Here is a 21733-nt window from a genome sequence, read left to right as displayed (position 1 = left end):
TCCAGTGCTCTGTCACCCTCACAGTGAAGAAGTTTTTCCTCATGTTCAGATGGAAGCGTCTGTGTTTCAGTTTGTGCCCGTTGCCTCGCGTCCTGTCGCTGGGCACCACTGAAAAGAGTCTGGTCCCATTCTCTCGACACCCTCCCTTCAGATACTTGTACACATTGATAAGATCTCCTCTCAGCCTTCTCTTCTCCAGGCTAAACAGGCCCAGCTCTCTCAGTCTTTCCTCATAAGAGAGATGCTCCAGTCCCCTAATCATCTTTGTAGCCCTTCGCTGGACTTGCTCCAGTAGTGCCACATCCCTCTTGTACTGGGGATCCCAGAAGTGGACACAGTACTCCAGATGTGGCCTCACCAGGGCTGAGGAGAGGGGGAGAATCACCTCCCTCGACCTGCTGGCAACACTCTTCCTGATGCACCCCAGGATACCATTGGCCTTCTTGGCCACAAGGACACATTGCTGCCTCATGGTTAACTTGGTGTCCACCAGCACTCCCAGGTCCTTCTCGGCAGAGCTGCTTTCCAGCAGGTCAACCCCCAACCTGTACTGGTGCATGGGGTTATTCCTCCCCAGGTGCAGGACCCTGCACTTGCCTTTGTTGAACTTCATGAGGTTCCTCTCTGCCCACCTCTCCAGCTTGTCCAGGTCTCTCTGAATGGCAGCACAGCCCTCTGGCGTATCCGCCACTCCTCCCAGTTTTGTATCATCAGCAAACTTGCTGAGGGTGCACTCTGTCCCTTCATCCAGGTCATTGATGAAGAAGTTGAACAAGACTGGAGCCAGTACTGACCCCTGGGGGACACCGCTAGCTACAGGCCTCCAACTAGACTCTGTGCCACTGATCACAACTCTCTGAGCTCTGCCATTCAGCCAGTTCTCAATCCACCTCACTGTCCACTCATCTAACCCACACTTCCTGAGTTTGTCTACGAGGATGTTATGGGAGACAGTGTACTAGGATGTAGCAGAATAGTTCAAGAGAGCATGTATCAAAGAAGAAGTTGTAACTTAAGTGAGGAATCTTATAGATAAGAAAAAGAGGATGTTAACAAATTATTCAAATCTAAGCAAATGAAAATAAACTTTTTTTAATTGATGCTTTGCGTGTTCCACAGAGCCTCTGAATGAGGATCCACAGATTTTCCAAGAGGATCTCTAGTGCCTAAGTTGCACTGTCTCAGTTCAGGATATTATAGATTTATTAACTTCTACGGAAAGAGTGCCATACTGGGCATGTACAGAACACATGCCATTACAATGCTGCTGACACCAACCTCCCCTGGGAAGGAGGAAGAAAATGGGTTTCACTTTTCACAACAAAAGCTTTCATCAAGAAGAAGAATCAAAAGTTTTAGTGCTTCTCCATGGAGACATCAGAATGGTGATCTCGCTGGAATTACATTTTTTGCGCTCCCACTTTCTTGCATGATCCAGATTTTCTGTCAGAAGCCATGCAGTCATGGCGGTACATGCAGTTGTGGCAGTATGTTAAAATGCCTGCAAGATATTTCTAAAAGAGTGGTATATTTAGAAAATGGATGGTGGCATGCAAAAGTGATCTGACAAATGGGAAGTGGCTGTAATGAGTCCACAAGAGGTGTACCATATTCCTGTCAGATGGCTTGTACATAGTACTAACAAGAAAGAAACTAAAAAATTTTTCAGGCCTGGTTGTCTGAACTTCCATGTCAAAAGTAGAACCTGTTCCTGTATATGGATTTCATCTTCAGTCTTTTTGCATGATGCTGATTTTTTGTAAGGTAAAAAACATGCATCTTCAGTAAGGAATTTTTTTTTTTGGGCTTTAAGATTAAGATCTGTGAGAAGATACCATTTTAAAAATAAGTTCTATACATATATTTTTTATTAATGTTTCTTCTTTTTTTGCTTCTTGTTTCTCTTTTTCACTAGCCGGAAAATAAAGGGAGCAGGGGCACAAAATAAGGATGAAAGAAACCAAAACTATTTAATTTTTGAGCTGAAAGATTGGAAAATGTGTCCTAAACTTAAACTGTACAGTGAGGGATATGGGGAACCATTTTTGACAGAAGAGAATTCAGCAGCTCTCGTTTGTATGGCTATTGTACACATCATTCAAATTCCCAAGGAGTTTTACTGCATGATTGGGTATGTAGCATTATTACTGTGGTAAAATACATTCTGCTGCAGATGGAAGACTGAAAGAGATGGCTTCCGATGTAATGTAAGATAATAATTGTAACCAAAGAAGAAAGAAATCTATCACAGTACTGAATGTTCAGCTGGAAAAGTATTCTAACTTTCCCCAGAAGCTATCACTAAAAACTGTGATATAGCATAAAGATGTGAGGAGAATGTTGGAATTACCATACTAATTTAACCTAGTATTCTGTTTAATTCAGGTTCACATCTCAAAGTTTTTTACCATAACAAGCAATATACAGCAAGATAGCAGTAGATTAGTTGATCAGAGCTGAGGGTCCTTTTGTCTACTTTGTATGTGGGTGTTATACTGCAGTTTAGATTTAGCCTGGGCCCCTGGGCTGAATGTCTCCACTATACACGTGTGTTCCAGTTTTTGAAGAGAAGTCTTTCCAGGATCCCTCTGCTTCCTGGCCGATGAGAGCTACAAACATGCTGCAACACCCAGGGACAGGTTGAGTGGGACAGGGAGATGTGCTTAAACAGTGGTGCCCTTCTCAATGTACATAACTATTGTGAAAACAGAAAAGCTTCCCCCAGTTTTTTTGTCCTCTGTTTCTCCTTACTTGCTTGGAGAAGCAGGAGTTGCTTGGTCCCCAGCTGCACATCTCTAAGGCTAGCTTGCTTCACCCACTCATGCCCAGCGGCACCTGATCTGCTTTCACTGTTGAGAAGACATCTTTATTCTGATGATGTCTTTCCTGGCACTGCATGCCCTTTTTGACCTTTCCTGTGCCAGAGCTGGTGGCTTTGACTTCTCCTGCCACAGTTCCTAAGATATCCCCATAAATTTCGTGGATAGCAGTTTCTACCCTTACAGGACTTGAACATGGCACCTTGGAGCTGCAGGCAAAGCTCAGTGAGGAAGGGGAATAGTATGCTTGCTTGGAGAGCAAGCAAAGGAGAGCTGGCAGGAGAACAGGTAGGCTGAAGAGTTTGCTTGCTGCCGGGAAACCACGTGTGAAGGGAAGCCAGATGAGGGCTTTAAGAGCAGACGTTGTTACTGCAGGAGGAAACTTGGTAAGGATTAGGAAGGCCTGGTTGCAGCCAGCTAAGTCCTGGAGGATGGAAAAGCCCTCTGCTTTCTCAAGTAAGACAAGGCTATCTGCCTCATCCTCCTCTTCTTTTCAGCTTTCAGAAGTCACCTATCTGTCTTAAGTTTTTGGATGAAACAGTGTATTCGGAGAGTGATGGTGCCCTTCCAACCTTGTGGTGGGCTGTTGACACTCCTTGGCCCATGTTCCCTGCCAACTTCCTGTCTTCCAAAGCACACACATGAAGGTGTGTAGCTGTATGGAAAAGGCAAGACTCTGAATGGGAGAAGTACTTGTAGCTGAGCAAAAATGGAACAGCAAGAGTTATTTGAACAAGAAAACTGCATTTGCTGGGAGGGTCAATGACCCACAGTATAAAGGGAGACAATCAAGGAAGGGGGTGAGAGAAACAACGTGGAATAGCAAACGAGGAATAGGGCAAGGGAAGGTGGAAGGGAGGTCCTAATGCCAGCCAACACTATGAATTTCCCCCCAAGGACCATTGTGGCCTACAGCGGATGAACATTGTTAACAAATTGACCAGTATGGCCTAACTAGATGGGCAGACAGAACAGCTGCAGGTGTGTTCTTAGTGAATGGGAGGGTTATTAGATTATCTGAAAGATTTTTTACTATATTCACTGTGTCTGTGTCTTCAGGCATGTAGATAAATGCACTTCATGCAGGTGCTGCTGGCCATAGGTGGAGGGGAAGATTTAAATTCCTTTATTTGTGGTTTCTGGATCACTTCCATTTGTTTCACTGAAAAGGCTGCCTGCGGAGCTGTGGCAGTGGGTGTGTATCTGAACTAATTAGTGCTTTGAATACCTGACAATTAGCATAGCTGAAAAAGCCAAACGAATTAGCCATGGAGGAGGAGTGTACTTGAACTGTTTTAGTTTGGATTGGAACCCAAAGTAAATCCTTTTCAATGAAAGTGCAGCTAAGATTGGTGAAGCATTGAGGGCCATGTAGTACTTTTTCCGTTAATCTTATTATGAACCAAAAGTACACAAATGGGAAAGAACCAGGACACCTTTTAGCACAAAGAGCTGTGAGATATGCCCTGAATATACTTGGAGAAGTGCAGAGATGGTGAAGATGCAGTAGTATTGATAAGAGCTTGGCTGTTGGGATACACATACTTGGTCTAGGTGAACCTTCAGGGAATAACCTGAATGGGTTGCTATTCCCCCAGATTTACTGTGCAGTGTAAGATACGTCATGTGTAAACTAATTGAAAGGTGCACTAATTGGTTCTTTAATTAGTAAGTTTGAGACTTTATTTTCACATGGTATACTCAATTTTTTTCTTGTTTCAAACCCATAATAGCTATTTGCTTCTACATGCTAACATAAGGTTGCCAGGCTTTTAGAGTAAGGTTGTTGGTCCTGTATGGTGATATATAGGAGGTTTCCCCCAGTGGTTTTAGCCTAAGTGGAGAATGAATGTAGGAAGACCTTTTACCTTTTCTCAGATTAGAGTTGCAGATGATTTGGTTTGAATTTAGACTGTAGTAAATTAAAGTTCTCTGAAACTCTTGAGAGAGGCATATGAAAAACAGCAACTCTTAGATGTAAGCAAAAGTTAGGATGGCATGCTGATAGTTATCTGGACTGCAGAGTATATCTTGAAGAAAATGCATAATTAGTTTTGTTTTCAAACGCTGTCATTGAGATAAGGACAGAAAAGCGGTGGGTCCTTGAAGGCTGCAGCTGCTGCCGAGTCTGTTGAATTAAATAGGTTTCACTGTTGTGTGACAGTAACTTGTGTAATACATTACAGACCTTCCAAAGCATGAGGAATACTACATCCTTGTTGACAGTTTTAAATTAATCTTAGTATTTTACAAAAATTAAAAATCATTATCTTGTCCTTGTGCTATGAAGCTTGTTACAAAATATATGGCTAGATGTACTGTAAAGAAGCTTCAGTTAACTTTCCTGGATGTTAATCAGATGAGCTTTAAGATTTATGACAGTACTTGGAAGTCTTCATTATGTAAGCATGAGTCTGCTTTTGGTGCTTTGGGTAGTACCCAAACCACTTGGTTCACATATGGCAAAAAAAGCAGCTCTATATATCAGTTTAGGAGACAGCTGCTTTTGTTAAATTAGCTTCCTTCCCTCCCCCCAGTAACTTTAAACATTTTCAAAGACAAAGTTGTTAGCTTATGTATCTATTTGGAAGCTTATTTATTCATTGTGGAGAAGGTTTTGGGCCTTATTGTTCCCTACTCTGTCCTCTCATGCAGGATCTGGGCTGTATCCTCTACCTTCTATGGATCTGCATCTCTGCACTGATTTAAACCTGCAGAGGGTTTTGACATTTGAATATGTGTTATAGAGAGGTGCCTGTCAACTTGGTAGTGAAGGTGCTGACGAGGGTTGAAAGTCTGTTCAAGAAGAAGTCTGTGAATCTTCTAAGGAAAAAAAACCCCAAAACCCAACGAACCAAACAGAACCCCCCCCCCCCCCCCGACAATATGTAAGCCACACAGCCAGTAGGGGACAGAGCTAAGGCTGTATTGGTTACTTAAGTTTTGTTATTTTTCTAATACTTGAATGTTTCATTTTCCAGCTCTGAAGTTCTTGTCAGGCAGGGAGTGCCATGAGGGGAGTACCTTAACACCACTTCGTCCTTGGTCTAGGCTACAGCACAAATTGTAAAAGCCTCACAGGTGAGGCAGAGGGCATATTTCCAGAACACCAGAATACAAGGGCACTTTATCTGTGCAGCCACACTAGGAAAGAAGTCTCAGAAGGGCTATTCCAACTTTGTGCTCCCTGAGAAATAGAGCCAGCCCTTCCATAGTTGAGAGCTAGTATTAGTTCAGGGTTCCAAATTTAGCTCTAGATTTTACATTTTCTGATATAGTCATTCATTCATACTCAGTCAGTCATTCATACAGTCATTTTGTCATACATTCAGTCATTCATACTCATAATCAGTCATTCTATGTTTTGCAACAGGAAGGGGAAAACATTTTCTATCTGGCTGTGGAAGATATTGAAACAGACACAGAACTTCTGATCGGCTACTTGGACAGTGACATGGAAGAAGAGGAAGAGGAGGAGGAAGAAGTCACTGTTATCCAGGAAGATGAAGACAGTAGCAACAGTAAAGAAGTGCAGTCAGTTGGTGAAAAAAGTGCAGGTGAGCAATATGTGAAAAATAAGGTAAATTGAGAGCTTAAAAGTAGTAATGAAGAAAGAGAACACCAACTTTATACTATAGGGGAATTGGAAGGGCCCTCAAGTGTAGTTTGAGCTCTTGTATGACTTTGTACCTCATTGATTTGCTTTGGGTTGAGGTTCTTTTTGCCTAGTATGGGGAAGCAACTCCTGTGAGTTACTGAGAGTCAGTAAGTGAGCCTACATTTTGTGACAAGTTATCATTAATTTTTAAACTAATGATGAATTTCATCTCACCTGACTATAGCCTTATGAAAGCTAGGTTTTTGATCTGAGAGGGGTAGGTTCCCTCTGTCATAAGTGATGAGAAGTAAACCTCTCCATAAAGTAGTTCAGCCAATCCTAAGGTAAGATGTCTAAGAAAAAATAGGTGACCTGAAGTACTGTGGTGAATTTACAGCCGGGATGATCAGTTTAGACTACCAGCCTAAATCACATCCATCTTAATACTTTGCATCCATTTTTGATAAAACTGGTGGTAATTAACACAGCAAGATAGGCTATTTGGAAAGAAGAAATAGCATCTGCTGCCCCTCCTGAGGCAGCAGTAAAATTCGTTCTGATGCACACAGGGGCATGGAAATGCAGAAGATCTCCACATTAAAACTGTGAGACAATCGAAAATATAATACTGCAGATTGGCTAGTAAGATTAAAAAGAAAAATCTGTCAAGGCCTGTGTAGTATGTATTGACCAGAGAGTAACACGTTTAGTATTTGTATGTAAGAAAGGAGAAAAGGTGATTTCAGAAATATGCAAGGTTGTAAGTGTACTTCTTTCTGTAAGAAAGACTGGTTCAAGGCATGAAGGTAATGGAAATGAGTCAAGTTTTTGCATATATAATGTGTAATTATGTATAATTATTTTCAGTTAACAAAGCATCTTCCTTTAGGAAGAAGAAACTTTTCCTGGGTGATGTAAATCTATAGTAAATGGTCTGGTCTGGGTACCTGCAACAGAGTGGCTTCTCTGACAGAGAGGGGTGTATGCAGGCTAGATCATATGGCTGAGAAGTTAGTGGTGCGTGGTGACCCTGAACTTGCTTGTTTAGAGGAAGTGTGGTACATCTGTTGCCCACTGCATCAGGCCACAGTGTCATACCCTAAAACCAGAATGGGCACTATTGTCCTTCACTGGTTAATCTGGTGCTTTTTCAGCTGGAACAGTAGCTAAGAGGTATTACATAATGTCAGTTTTCCTTTTAATATCTGAATATAGAACTAATACAAAGTAGTTATTTCTTATATGAACTTCAGGGGTTGCTTCAAGTGTCTTGCAGTAGTTGGATGATTTGCAAACCTGTACTCATTGATATTTTGAATCATCCTCACTTGGAACCTTGATTTAATCATAATATTGTGCCATTCTGGGAAGTGGTAGTGATCATGCTAAGCTATGTTTGTTTATATTCTATATTTGCTGCTTCTTTTATAAAATCTATTTAGCAATAACTTTACAAAAATTATTTTTCTCTTAACTTGAAATGTGAGGCAGTTACCTGGAACGAAAACGTAGTTTATCTGAAGCTTTTGTCTCTGCTTATAACAGTATTTGCTTGTAATGTACTTCTGTTTTACATCCCTGTTCAAAGCAAGTCTAAAATCACTGATGCAGACAAATATCTCTGTGTTGTATCTAAACAGTCTATGCTGATGCTGCTTTCTACTCCTGCTACCATTGCAATAGTCTGCATAACAGCAGGAGAATCAACTGGAGTTGGAACTTCATTGTATATCAAGATGTCTTGAAACCTCTGTTGAAGAGAGTAAGATTGCACAGGCATATCTGTGGGCAGAAATGTGCTCGAGAACTCTTTATTATTGGTGAGATGCCATAAGTAAGAAAGAGCACAGTTTGCTTAAGGTATTAGCGTTAAATATTTATCCTTTACCTGCTGGCATTTTGTGTGGATAATCCATTAAGAGGCAATGTCTGTCATGAATTTTATGATGCATTTTGCATAATCTGTTTTTGGCAGAGAGTATTTCTTAATGTAACCAATATATTCCATGGATACTATTCCTTCACTGTTTTCTCCTTCTCCTCCAATCATGCAGATCCCCTCAGCTGTAAAGAGGACCATGCATGCCCAAACTGTGAATCCAGTTTTGCCAGCCAGGAGATCCTAGCTGAACATCTTCAGACATTGCACCAAAAACCCAGTGAAGAGAAGGAATTTAAGTGCCGAAACTGTGGAAAGAAATTCCCTGTTAAACAAGCTCTGCAGAGACAGTGAGTAGGAACAAGAATGCTTTTCAGTGATCCTTTAAATTATTAATTTCTCCTGGCTTAATCACAATTTTAGCTTTAATTTTTTTTGCCTATGTATTTGAACCCACTCCGTAATACTTATGAGGCTGAGAGGTACAATAGATTCCACTACCTTTACTATTTGAATTAGTCACTTGTAATTTGTTCATTACATTCATCTTTTTAATATGTTGACTTCCTGTATTTCTTGGAGACCTCAGTTTGAATTACAGAAATGCAACAAATATTTTATCTTTTTAAATCATACATTGTAGAGCAGATCAGAGCTATTGTTTGGTGCAGAACCATTGGTCTGTATTAGTGGACTATTTGATAATTTAGGAAATGGCACTCTAGCTGTGGGTGTCATTGCAGAATTTGAGTAAGATTTGAAAGAAAAAGGTGATAATATGAAAAAACAAAGAAAAGAAAAACTGTGCTTCATATTGGCTTAATTAAATATTGGATGAAGAACAAAAAAAGATACAAACATGAAAGATGGGAAATTTAAGAGCTTTTTTTTTTTACTCTGTCCCTGATAGTGTAAATAATGCAATTTTGTCATTAAAGCCGTATACCTTGCACTATACTTTCATAGACAAATATAATTGATTTTGTTTTTTGTTGTTTATATATTTTGTGCTTGTAACTAAATGGATATATTACTTTTTATTATACATTTAATTATATATAGTACTCCATTTAATCTAATTCTCTCATATCAGGAAAGAACAGACTCATATTGCATAGAATGCAATTAAGACTGTTGCTGTAATGAATTTATCTGTTTCTTATATTTGAATAATGTTATGAGTCCTAAAACTATTAGCTCTTTATAAGCTCTTTGTTCTTTCATGGAAGTAAATAAAATAAAATTATATTGGCAGAGAAGTATTTGGTGATGGTAATTAAATATTTTCTGTTGAAAATATGTTTGTTTCTTCTGGTCTGTGGTAGGATTTGGATTTGTGCTGTATGGCTAATTAGATATATCTTTACATCATGCAAAATTCATCTGACGAAGAATACAGTAGTATGGCCCCAACTTTTGCTGTTTATGCATGTGATTAGTCCCACTAAATTCCAGGATACTTCAAGCATTAATTAGATTGCTTATTTACTTAAATATTTGTAGAACTGGATCTGCATTTTTAGCTACTGCGATCTTGTGTAAATTGCAGAATGTCTCCCTTATTTTTTTATTTTTTATTTTTTTAGTGTACTTCAGTGCACAGAGAATATCAACCCAGGAGACTCTTCAAGAAGTTTTCAGTGCTCTGTTTGCAATACTTCCTTCAGCTCAGAATCGAGGTTTTGTGTCTGAGTTACTGGACTGCTGTCATATCATTGCTGGCCTCCCTTTGCATGTTAGCTTTCAAGCTTGTTAGTTTGTGTGAATCCTAACAGTGAAAGAAGTCAAATGCTTTCATTCCTATTTGCTGTAAGTAATGCATGAGGTGGCCTTGGAACTCTGCATTGTAGCATGTGTTAAGCTCAGAGTGCTTGCTATGTGTTTGATTTCTGTAGATATTGCTTCATGTATTATTTTTCTTTGATGGTTATCCCATATAGTTATGAACAGCACAAGGAGGCGTGCAGAGGGGATGCCAGATTCATATGCAAGGCAGATAGCTGCGGGAAGAGGTTCAAGAGTAAGGATGCCCTGAAAAAACATAAGGAAAATGTTCACAGTGGTAAGAAACAGTTTAATGTTTCTTCAAAAACCGAACAAACAAACAAAGAATCATCCTGATACGTACATTGTCTTTGATTTCCTTTTTAATGGATTCATTTGTATCAAAAAGAAAACTAAGAAGTAACTACCTATAAGAGTAAGTATTCCTTCTCCCCCAGGGAGAAATTACTGTATACCAGATGACTCATTGGTCTGCTGCAGAAGGTGTAATAGGAATCCAGGGAAGTTTAAACTAGGCAAATAATAGATAAAGCACAACATTTCAGCAGTGAGGAAAATTAACCATTGGCGCAGACTGCCACAGGAAGTGGTGAGTTCTTGATCTTTTGATATTTTCAGGACACAATGGGATGTCTTTCTGGAAGACATGCTTCACAAACGATTAGGCTTGATGAGGGTATTGCATGAAATTCTATAGCCTCTGTTGTGCAGGAAGCCAGACCAGACAATCCGCTAGTCCCTTTAGACCCTAGCGTTTTTATATCTTTGCACTGCGAATCAATAGTTTTCAATCAAACTTCACTCTGTTTTCATGAAAGGGCAAAACGCTTCTCTCAGGTCCACAATGCAGATCTCAGTTCTGGCATTCTGCTCTCTCTGCATGTTCCCTCTCAGTGTCAATGGAAGATCAGTATGTGTGGGGACAGCAGAATACCAGAGAGCAAAGAAAACAGTCTTTAGTTAATGATGAGAGCACTGTGATGCTTTGTAAAGTTTTCGTTACATGAAGCTTTTCTTCTGCCAGACTCTTACAGCATGCAGAAATCCTTCCATAACCATTCTTGTAAGAGATTATCTCTCTCGTTTATTTATTTATTTATTTTTTCCCAATATCAGTAACATTTTTTCTCATTTGTGAGCATTGTTTTGTTTAGGCTCAACTTTGGTCGGTTATGTAGAGGTGTAAAACTTCTGCAGTTCCTCTCTTGTATGACCACTTCAGGCATGGCTGGGAGTAGACACATGAAGGACATCTTTTTTCCTGCCTGCACAGTGAGCAGAGGTTTTATTTTGCCTCGTGGAAGTCATACGTATCACAGCTGGTATTAGTGCAGGAAGGAAAACAACCTACTGCAATTGAGGGACAGCTCTAGAATTCCTTCATGCCCTGTGTTACCTGGCAAGGGAAAGTGAAGGGGATTCTCACCTGTGTTGCCTGTTACACAAAGCTAAGAAGAGAGGCATAGAAAGATCATCATACTTAATATTCACTGTCACCTCCCTCTCTTCTGAAAAGCTCTCATTAATCCTCTGGTATATTAAAGTACTAAGTGTATTTCTGTATTTACATGTATGTAATTATATGCTGATGCTTATCATGAGTTTTATAACAGCAAATGCAGATGTGAGGTTAAGTACTTTTTCCTACTACAAATCTAAATACTGAAGAACTGATTGACTGGATATGCTGTAGTAGGAAGAATATTTTGTATACTGCTTTCACAGTCTGCTCCCTGCACATGGGCAGCTTTCCTCAAGATTATTATTTTTTCACTCCTCCGATCCATTGTGACAGTATGACCTAAGCTGAGTGTACTGAGTTTACATTCAAAGTCTTTTAAATCCTATGTGTTCTTAAAGCCTGCTGTTAGATTCTTTCATATCTTCGTAGAAAATGTTTATCGGAAATACCATTCTTGATTTGGAAGTAAAACTGTGGACTTATTAAGATGATCTGGAAAGTAATAACATTCTATACAAGTTCCTCCATTAACAACAGGCTGTGGTGTATCGCTATGAAATATGTAGCCTTTATTTTCTAGCTTAGCTGCTTTAGTTTTATCCTACTCAATCTTCAGCAGATGGAAACACTGAAGATTAAGACATGTTTTGCTAAATGTAGTCCCTGAGGGCTAAGAAATGTTTGTGTGTTTAGTTACAGGCCTCTATGGGTCATTTGAGATTAGAAGTCATTTCAACATCTTTTAGCAAAATGTAGTTACATATTTTCCTACAACTTTTAACACACAATTTTATTTTGACAAGGTAAATAATATATTTAAATAAGTCTTCTTACCAGTGCCATTTGGAAGATAATGTCTTTGCATAAGAAATTACTTTTACAAAAGCAGCAATGTTTACATTTACATTAAAGGCTCTTTATGGAATTACAGTGCTAACATTTGTGTACGCTCTCTTGACATCAATAAATGGAAAAAGCACCAATTGGAAGGACATGTAGTATAATTGGAATTGGCAAAAACCCCTATTTTTTTTTGCCTTTTATGTTAGAAACCAAAGGAATATAAAGTGACTAATCTGCTCACGTTGTGTGCTAACTAACAAGATGTAATAAAGCATAGCATTGGTGTTCTTAAATGAGCAGAGATCTGAGTCAGCAGGTCTACGTAGTTGCATGTGTAAAGGGGCTAGGAAGACCAGACCCCTTGTTCAGGACAATTGCTGATGGTCCTGGATGACTTCTCCTTTTGCAGTCTCAGGAGCCACTCAGTGATTTCCTTTTGATTGTCTGTGAGTGAGAATTCAGTACACAAACTGACTTGTTGCAGTCACATTTGTTGGCTTTGTCTCTTTTCTACTTCATGAACCAAAATTTTGAGTGCACTGTGTGCTTTCCTGAGGCATCTTCGGTTGAGAGCTCTCAAGACCAGCCGTGTTAACCATCTTTATTTGGTTATTTTGTCTATATATATGTTGTAATTTATAGTCTAAAGTAGCACATGAGATCTTACAAGCCTTTTTTTAGTACTAAAATAAATAAATGGAGAGAGGGATTGTCATTAACATTATTTAGTTAAATTTAATATTTTTGAGGGAAGACAAAATAAGGCCAGACTCTTTTTCAGAGAAAAAAAAAATTACTCCCAAGAAAAAAATTGGAAAACAAAATAATCAAAATCAACATAAATATTAATTCTTTAGGAGAGCAAAAACAGGAACGATATAGGGTGCTCTGAGTCTGAAATATTGAGCTGGAAGCCATCTCATGAGTTTTATGTTCCATACTTCCTTTTTGCTTTGACTAAGCAATACTTGTCTCGTTTTTGGCTCTATGTCCCTTTTTAGTGTAATATGAATGTCCTTTACAAAAGCGAGGAAATACCTTGCATGGACACGTGGTTATAAACAAAGAATTAGGTTAGTGATGTCTTTGCCTCTAATAAAATAGCTTTGTGGGGCACTAAAATGAATTTGAAACCATGGTAAATAACAGACAAACCCAATTAAATGCTCTGTCACTTTTTAAAGCAACTGTGAAGAGGAAGGAAAATACATCTGGTAGCTGACCTTCAGTTTGGTTTGTAATTTACATTATAGACTAGATTCGAATTCTTCATCTGGTGCTAATACAAATTCCCTATCTTATTAAATTAAAAGAGCATTAATGATGTATTATTTTATACAGTTGAATGCTTAATGCTTTCTAAATAAAGAAAAATGAGAAACAGTGGTTTTGACTTCAGTATAGGATCTTTTTTGTCATTGCTGCACTAATTCCTGTCAGGAATGATTCTGTTAAACCTCTAGCATGATGTTTTTGAAGATACAGATGTATTGGTTTCTGGATGAAATAAACTACTCAGTTCTAAAGTGAATTGTTCTTAGTGTTGAAGTGTATTGTGCTCTTCATAATTGATTGTGAACATGTGATAATATCTGTTTTAAGGTTTGCTTTCTTTATTGCTCTACTTTTTGTGATTTACATTCCATCAGTAACTGGTTTGTTGGACACCCACAGAGAACTCCTGATACCCAATACTTTGAAGATGGGGTACAAATGTAAAAATCTGGTGTCAGTCAAATGACCTGTGAAAAATCATGAACTCAGTGGAAATATTTAGATTCTTTCTTAGCACTTCCTTTTTAAGATGTTGCCGGTATTTTGTGTCTGTTTCAGGAAATTCTAGGAAGAAGCTGATGTGTTCAGTGTGCAATAAGAAATGTTCCTCAGCAACAAATCTCCAAGAGCATCGAAAGGTCAGTAAGATGAAGGCTAACTCACAGCAGGCTTTGACTTCACTAAGATGTAAGACTGTGGTGCCTAGGTCGCTTGAAAGTTCATGTAATGCTAAACTTTGGGTAATCTTTTCCATGGTTACAAAACCAGTGTCTTTTACTATGTGAATTTATTTTTGTAATCACAATTTTTTAAACCAAAAATCTTCCTGTAATTTTAGGGCATCTTTTACCAAATATAAAAATGTTTTTGTATCATTTGTGCATTCCCAGGCTAAGCCAAGGTTGCCTGCTGTTCTTTACCTGCATCATTAAACAGTAAGCTAAACATAAAAGTATGTTATATACTCATATGATAATGCAGACAGTAAAATAGCCTTCAATTCATGTACAAATTCAATGTACGATTCATGAGCCTTCAATTTATGTGCAAAATGCAGTCAATCTTTCTTAATACTTTGCATGTAACAGTAAGGGTGTTATTTGCAATTTAGTTATGTAGTAGTATAGAAATTGGCTCCCAAAAAAGAAAGTTTCATTGTCTTCTTTCTTTCTTGTTTTGTACATAATCTTTTATAACTAGAATAGGAAGAGTTAATAGTTTGAAAAGCATCTATTGGAAATTAGGGGATTCATATAGAAATACAGATAGACTATGAGTATGAAATTCTGAATCCGTTATACCCAAAGGAAGTCCCTGCAAGATTAATTTGATAAATCACTAAAACCTGGGAGATCTGTTTTTACAAAAACCTACATTGTACTGTTTATCAGATTAACTGTGAGTCTTTAATAATGCCCTGGTTATAATCTGAATCCAGTGAGGATATAGATGTTATCAATTAAAACACGTTGTTGCGAAGGGAATGGTGGGGCCCCTCCTTTTTCTTTTTTTATTTTTCTTGCTTGTAATAATATGCCCTGCATTTCTTGGCTAACAGACCTATGCTTTGTTAATCCTCAGACCAAATCATAGTATGCCTTGCCACAGTTTATCACAGTTCTTAAACATCAGTGCACCTTACGGTGACCCTTAAAATGCAAAATATCATAGTTTTTAAGTGTGTCCATTTTATGAAAATTTTTTTTGTGTCAGGAGTTGCCATTCTGTGCAGACACTAGGACACAAATTAACAGGCTGTACCGGTGGCATTGATTGGTAGGTAGCTTGAGCACTTACATTAAGAGCCACCTTGAACATTTTATGCATAAAACTTTATATCTTCTTGCTTGCTTCCTCCTTTAAAATATCCAGAAAATTGGTGTTCCGGATTCACAAATCTACATCAGATAGTGAAGGGAGTTGCATATAGGACTCATGCTTTCTGGGTATTTGAACTGTTGTGCTTTTGGGGGATAGGGGGGCAGGAAGCAATCACCAACATCACCAAAAATATTTAGACTGGGAGTAGAAAGAATGAGAAAGGAATAGATGAAACATGAAGGAAAGAGAGAAGCCAAAAATGTCAATGTAAAGAAATAAAACTAGGAAATAGGGAGGTAAGGTATATGAGATAACAGAAAATAAGCCTGAGCAGCAGGAAAACAGAAAGAGGGAAAACTGACAGTCCCTTCGGAGAGTAAACGCATCTCTTAATCCCTCCTGTTGCCACCCTGTTTACCTTCTTTCTCTGTGAGTTTATTATTCAGACCTGGAACCTTCATGTCATCTTTGATTTAAACAGATTTTTTGCTTTTTATGTCTTGTAGATTGCTTCTGCCTTAAGTTTGTAAATATAAGCCCTTTCTCAGCAATTCACAATTTAACTCTGCTGTCATCATCCTCTGTCTATTAGTCTTATCCTTTTCTAACCTGTTGCTTTTACCACACGAATGTTTGCTGGCACCACTTGCTGTTTTTTTCTTTATCACAATAAATTCAAATAAATGTAGGGCTGGAGAGACCTCAGGAGGTTTTCTAGCCCATACTGTTTCACAGAGGGGAGTAAGTATATACCCAAATCATCCTAGATATATGCTGTCTCATCTTGTAAAAAGTTCCAATGAAGAAAATTCTACTACCTCTGTAGGTATCATTTTGAATTCTGACTTTCAAGTTTAGTACCACGATATTTTTTTGAATGTGCTTTTTAGTCCACTGTTAGGGTATTTTTCTGATGGCTTAAATCTTCTTTACTGCAAATTGAGTCAATTGCTCTTTGTCCTATCACAGAGAATGTCGAGGAAAAAAGTAATCGCTGTCTTCTTTATAACACATTAGCATATTGCAAAACTGTTGTGAACTCCCTTTGTCTTTCCTAGACTGTACAAACACAATTACCTCAACCTTCCTTCATGCATCTTTTTTTTTCCAAACTACTATTTCTTTTTGTAAGCATTTTCCTCTTATGGATTCTCTCCAGTTCATCTGTATGCTTCTTGAAGTCTGCTGCCTAAATCAGAGCAGCGTTGCTTAACTGAGCCCTCAGTAGTGCCAAGCAGAGTGGAATGATTGTCCTGTGTTTTACAGAAGGTAAATCTGTTAATATATCTCAGAATGTCAGTGGCTTTTTTTAGCAGCAGCATACCACTAGTTATTCATATTTCCTTTGAAATTCATTATTATTTTCTGTAGTGGTTGTATGTAGGCTGTTGTTCTTCATGTGGTATTTGTGGTATTTGATTTCTTTCCTAAATGTTGAGAGTTTTTGAACTTCATTCAGAGTGTAGAAATCATTTTGGATTCTGATCCTGTCTTCCTTAGTGATTACAGCCCTACCCAGCATAGTGTCATCTGCATTTTGACTTTCTAGTTGATTTCCAAAACCATTTATGCTGATACAACCCTCCTTCTGCATGATGCCTGCAAAAATTTGACAACAATTATGATGCTAATCCACTGGCATCATTGCTTGTAACGGTGAGCAGTATCTTTCTGTCTATATCCATATGTTCTCTTTTGTCTTATTCTCCAACTGTAAAGTGACATCCTTTTATTCGATAGTTATACTAATCCATGACTTGGGCTGCTAAGTAATATGGAAGTATAAATAATATAAAACCCCAGCAGACACTGTTCAGAAAATGCTGTACAGGAGCTTACAGAAGACTGGGTAGTAAAATGAAAAGGTTTGTTGTAAAATCTCCTTTCTATTGGTTTGTGCTGTCTCCTGCCAGAGCAAATAAAACACCACCTAAATTCTTGTCTGATGCTAGGTTCTGAAGTTTAAGTAGAATGTATAACTCAATCATTCAACAATAATAACTGTGCAAGCAAGCAAGGACAGTGTTGTCTTTCTTGAGACTTACGGTTGCTAAAGGGTTCCTTTCATACCTTGGAACACAGGTCTCTCATATTTTGAACTTGAATTGTTCACAGAAGCTAAAACTTAAAAGTCAGGATATATGCTTGAATAACACAGTCTGCCACGGATCTCCATGGAGGCTCTGTGGTTCCGTATGTGGAAAGGGAAGAAAGCCCTGAACAAGCCCCAAATCTCAATGTTGCTGGTTTCTTTCCCAGAATGATGCTGCAGTCAGAATTGATAGTGCTACATTTTTAGCACATGTAGGTAGACCAGGGATGAGTCTCTTTTCTGACTGTATAGCTACAGGGTGAGAAATATTCCAACTTTTACTCTAGACTGGTCTTTTCAATGGTAGTATAGCTAATCCTCCTGCCAAGACAAAAGTTTGAGGACAGTTTCGAGCACAGTGAAGTTTTTGACTTTGGAAAATGTTGTAAAACAAACACCTGTATAAAATATAGGATTGGACTTTGCTAGTAAGGCTTGGTTGCTTTATTGCACTAGTGGATCTGTGAACAAGAGGATTTTTTAGATGAATCTGTAAGATACTCCTTTAAGGGGCAAGCTGTAGCAGTCTGCTAGCATGGAAACGGCAGAACCAAGAAGGATCCTACTTGTTATTTTGTCCAAGAGGCTGAGAGATTTTGTTTATGAAAGTTTGTTGATTCCTTCTCAATTTGCTGTTCTCCCTTTGTTATAAAGAGGGACTTCCTGTAAACTGTGGTGAGATGAGCCAGTTTTAAACATCACCTATGCTCACCTGCCAGTTCCATGTGTTCCTGGGTATTTTTTCTGCCCCTTTTTGTTCAACTAGGCAGCTTTTTGTATTACTGTGTAATATTCATTTGTCATGGTCAGTATGACAGCCATAGAAATGTAGGGGAAAGCAAATTTCAATATATCATTTTTAAATTGTCACAATCATAGATTAATTTTGGTTGGATACAATATTCTGATACCCTTGCTCTCCTGAAGCACTGCCTTCCAACACACATGGTCTGATCAAGTTCTTGGAGTGGAAAAGTGAAGTTCAAACTAGTTTATTGGAAAAGCTGATTATGAGTGTCTTGTGTCTTAGAAGTTTTAGGTCTGTTTCACCCCTCAAATTTTTTTAATGACCTTTTGCTTTTTAATAGACATCATGAAGATTGTAAGATTGTCAGCCCTTTAAGTGAAGGAGTATATTTATCTGAACATACGTTGATCTTTTTCAGGTTCTTGTTCTTTAGCAAATTGTATTCTGAAGTTGTAGCTCTTCAAAGCCCTATGCAACAATTATGTTTTAACTTTCATGTAACTGAGGTTTATGTTGATAACTGCTACAGCCCCCTAATGGGTATAATTTTGTAATAGAAATAAATTACTATGCAAGCACTTGTCTTTGGTACTCCAGACTGAATGACTTTGCATACTGTACTAATACTAACTCATAAAATGTGTTACTTGACAAGTTTCCTTAAAATGAAAATTCCTTCAAATATGTTTATTCATAATATTTGCTATATTTTTATTACTGATTAGAGTGCCAGTTATAGAATATATGTTTGATAGCTGTTTCTATCTAATGCACATGCACACAAGTCTGTATCTGAACGCAAGTAAATCCAGTGAGGCTTTTTCATAAACAATATGCATAAGTTGAAGTCGGATGGATGTACAGAGTTAAAGCACAATCTGTGTTCTGATACATTAAATATTAGACTTAAGAATATTTGAAAAGTTGCTTCAAATAATTGGGGTAGGGGGTATTCTGATAGTAGTTGGTAGCTGAATTATATAAATTTCAGTCAAAAATTTAAGTCAAAATCAAGATCATTGGGAAGGGATAGAGTGGTAGTTTGTTTATACATATAGAAGAAATTAATTTGAAATGAAGCTGCATAAACATGATATTTAGAATGAATGATCTTAATTTGAGTTTACCACCTGATTCTGGTTAGGCATTTGGCTAAGCATGACTGTCAAAAGTGTACAAGTGTGCAGAGGCTTTAGGAAGTGCCATAACCTCTCTCTAGTTTGTTAAAACATGTAATTTGCTTTAAAGTTAGTTTGGGAGGAGCAGCACAAAAATATGGTGAAGCAGAAGTTGTGAGACAAAATTCTCATGGAGAATTTCTTTGGGGTTTTGTTTTTTGTTGTTGTTTAGGTGGAAGTCTCTAGTTGAACGCTTTTATTGTGGTGTCCCCAAATATGTGTTACATTAGTGTACTGTGTTGAACCTTTGATATTAATTTTTTTTAGCTGCTAGTCTCTTGTATATAAAGTCTGTAGCACTCTCCACAAACACTTTATGAGACATCATCTCTGCTTGGTAGTTTTGCGGTCTAAGGTTGCAGTTCCAAAAGGCTGAAATGTGACTAGGCTGAGCTGAGGCTGCAGAAGGCAAATGTAATACGGAGGGGAAGGTGGATGGTAGTCGGGATATGTGCTTGAGCACTGTATGTAAATTCTGTTTTTTTGGGAACAATAAATAACACAGGATTTTTTTTTCAACTGGATATCAGAAGTTGCAGTTCTTAACTCTGCTTCTAACTATTGGAGACATTTTGTCCTTGATGACTTTGTAATGTGATGTTGAAAATCTTGCTCATTCTTACTGTGTTTGCAGTTTCAGAGAGAATGCTGCCCCTCTGGTGTCTTACCTCCAAAAACCTTTGAGCTAAAAGAAACAGTAATTGACCTGTAATGATGTCTTGTCTTACTCTGGAAAGAGTTTGACATCCTACAAAGTTCCATTGCTACATGAATTGTCTCTCTTTCCCAGGTTAAATAATGATAACAGTGAAATAATTGCTATTGCTGATGTAGTTATGCTGACTTTGACTTTTGTTAGGAATGTGATTTTTGCCATATTCCTAACTCACAGTAAAGGGCACATAGTTGCCAGCTGCACCGGTATATATACAGCTTGTTGCATTCACATGCAAGCTTTATGTGTATGTGTTTTTTCTGGAAGTGGAAATGCACTGAACCGAATGAAATCAAGACCTGTTAAATTCAAAATAAAAGTGTCCCTAAGTGGTTTGATGGAGTATAATTTGTTTTAAAATCACAATGGTAATTAATTGGATTGTATTTTATGAGTAGAGGTAAATTCTAATAGAACTTGATAGTGCTTGTTTTTAAAAATATTACAGTTGTTATGAGGTAGTTATTGTGTTATTGTTTTTACTTATATCATCTAATTTCCGTGAACAAAATGTTCCCAAAAGGTATTTCTGTTTTACGCTTCCATATTAATGATATTTTAAATTAATCTAATATTATGAATTTGCACAAGTTTTGTTTCTGAATAGTGCTTTAGTGATATATTTTTGTTTGGAATTATGAATATTTATTTTTTGAGACATACTGTTGTTCAGCAGGGGAGTAGTAGGGGAGAAATCACAGTATATCCATTAATATTAGTATAGCTACTGGCTAAGAAATAATTAGAGTCTGTTAGAGAATTTCTGTGTATTTAAGAAGTGTGATCTTGTTTGGGACACGTATTTAATTATCATTAAACACTCATTTTGCAGGTTCATGAGATCTTTGAATGTCAGGAATGTGACAAGAAATTTATCTCAGCTAATCAACTAAAACGCCATATGATAACTCATTCAGGTAAAATGCAAAAATAACACAGACAAACCTGTGTATATGTGTGCATGTATATATGTATATATATTTCATGTATACTGAATTTTTTTCCCAAATTATTTTCTTATAGAAGGCTTGATGTATTCTGCATTGTCCTCGGCCATTCAAGCAAATCTCAGGTTCCAAGGAGAAACCATCTAAGCTATCATTTTTAAGCCTTTAGAAAATCCATATGTAATGCTGTAGTCTTCTTCCCGTTGCTGCTTTGTCAAGCTATTCTTTCATGCTAGCTGGTGCAGAATATGTCAGTTTTATGGGGATGGGGAAAAAGGTTGCTGCTTGGTTTATGGAGGAGGAGAAGGACTAGTGAGTGAAATTTCATGTTGAAGAGGAGAGAATGGGAGCTGGGGTAAGGTGTCAGCCAGAGATCTGTGATGAAGGGGGAAACATTTAGACTTTTTCTTTTTTTAGTGGACTCATAAGCACAGAGCTTCCAGTCAGAGAAAAGCAGCTCATATTCCTCACTATTCCATAGGCCGCACATAAATGTTTCATCGTGCCTGTCCTCTGCTAGAACAGGTCACCATGAGCAGGAGTGACCTCTGTCTGCAGGTTTGGCAGCAGG

The 21733-nt window shown here is 37.9% G+C and overlaps 1 protein-coding gene across 10 annotated transcripts in view; it reads left to right on the top strand.

The window, feature by feature from the left end:
• Positions 1–21733, top strand: part of PRDM5 (PR/SET domain 5) — a 96980-nt gene that overhangs the window by 23717 nt on the left and 51530 nt on the right. For 8 of the 10 annotated variants that reach the window (XR_010884363.1, XR_010884366.1, XR_010884364.1 and 5 more), the window contains exons 4-9: positions 6193–6376; positions 8472–8646; positions 9883–9975; positions 10237–10358; positions 14220–14299; positions 21048–21132. Coding sequence is in view for 6 of the 10 variants with exons in the window: in XM_067297663.1 (XP_067153764.1) it covers positions 6193–6376; positions 8472–8646; positions 9883–9975; positions 10237–10358; positions 14220–14299; positions 21048–21132 (739 nt within the window). In the remaining 4 variants the exon portion in view is untranslated. The remainder of the gene's footprint in view (positions 1–6192; positions 6377–8471; positions 8647–9882; positions 9976–10236; positions 10359–14219; positions 14300–21047; positions 21133–21733) is intronic. The other 2 variants (XM_067297664.1, XM_067297662.1) reach the window with 1 other exon arrangement.

Source organism: Apteryx mantelli, chromosome 5, assembly GCF_036417845.1.
Source record: "Apteryx mantelli isolate bAptMan1 chromosome 5, bAptMan1.hap1, whole genome shotgun sequence".
Taxonomy (NCBI): domain Eukaryota; kingdom Metazoa; phylum Chordata; class Aves; order Apterygiformes; family Apterygidae; genus Apteryx; species Apteryx mantelli.
The sequence above is the reverse complement of the archived record's forward strand: the minus strand, read 5'-3'. Positions and strand labels throughout refer to the sequence as shown.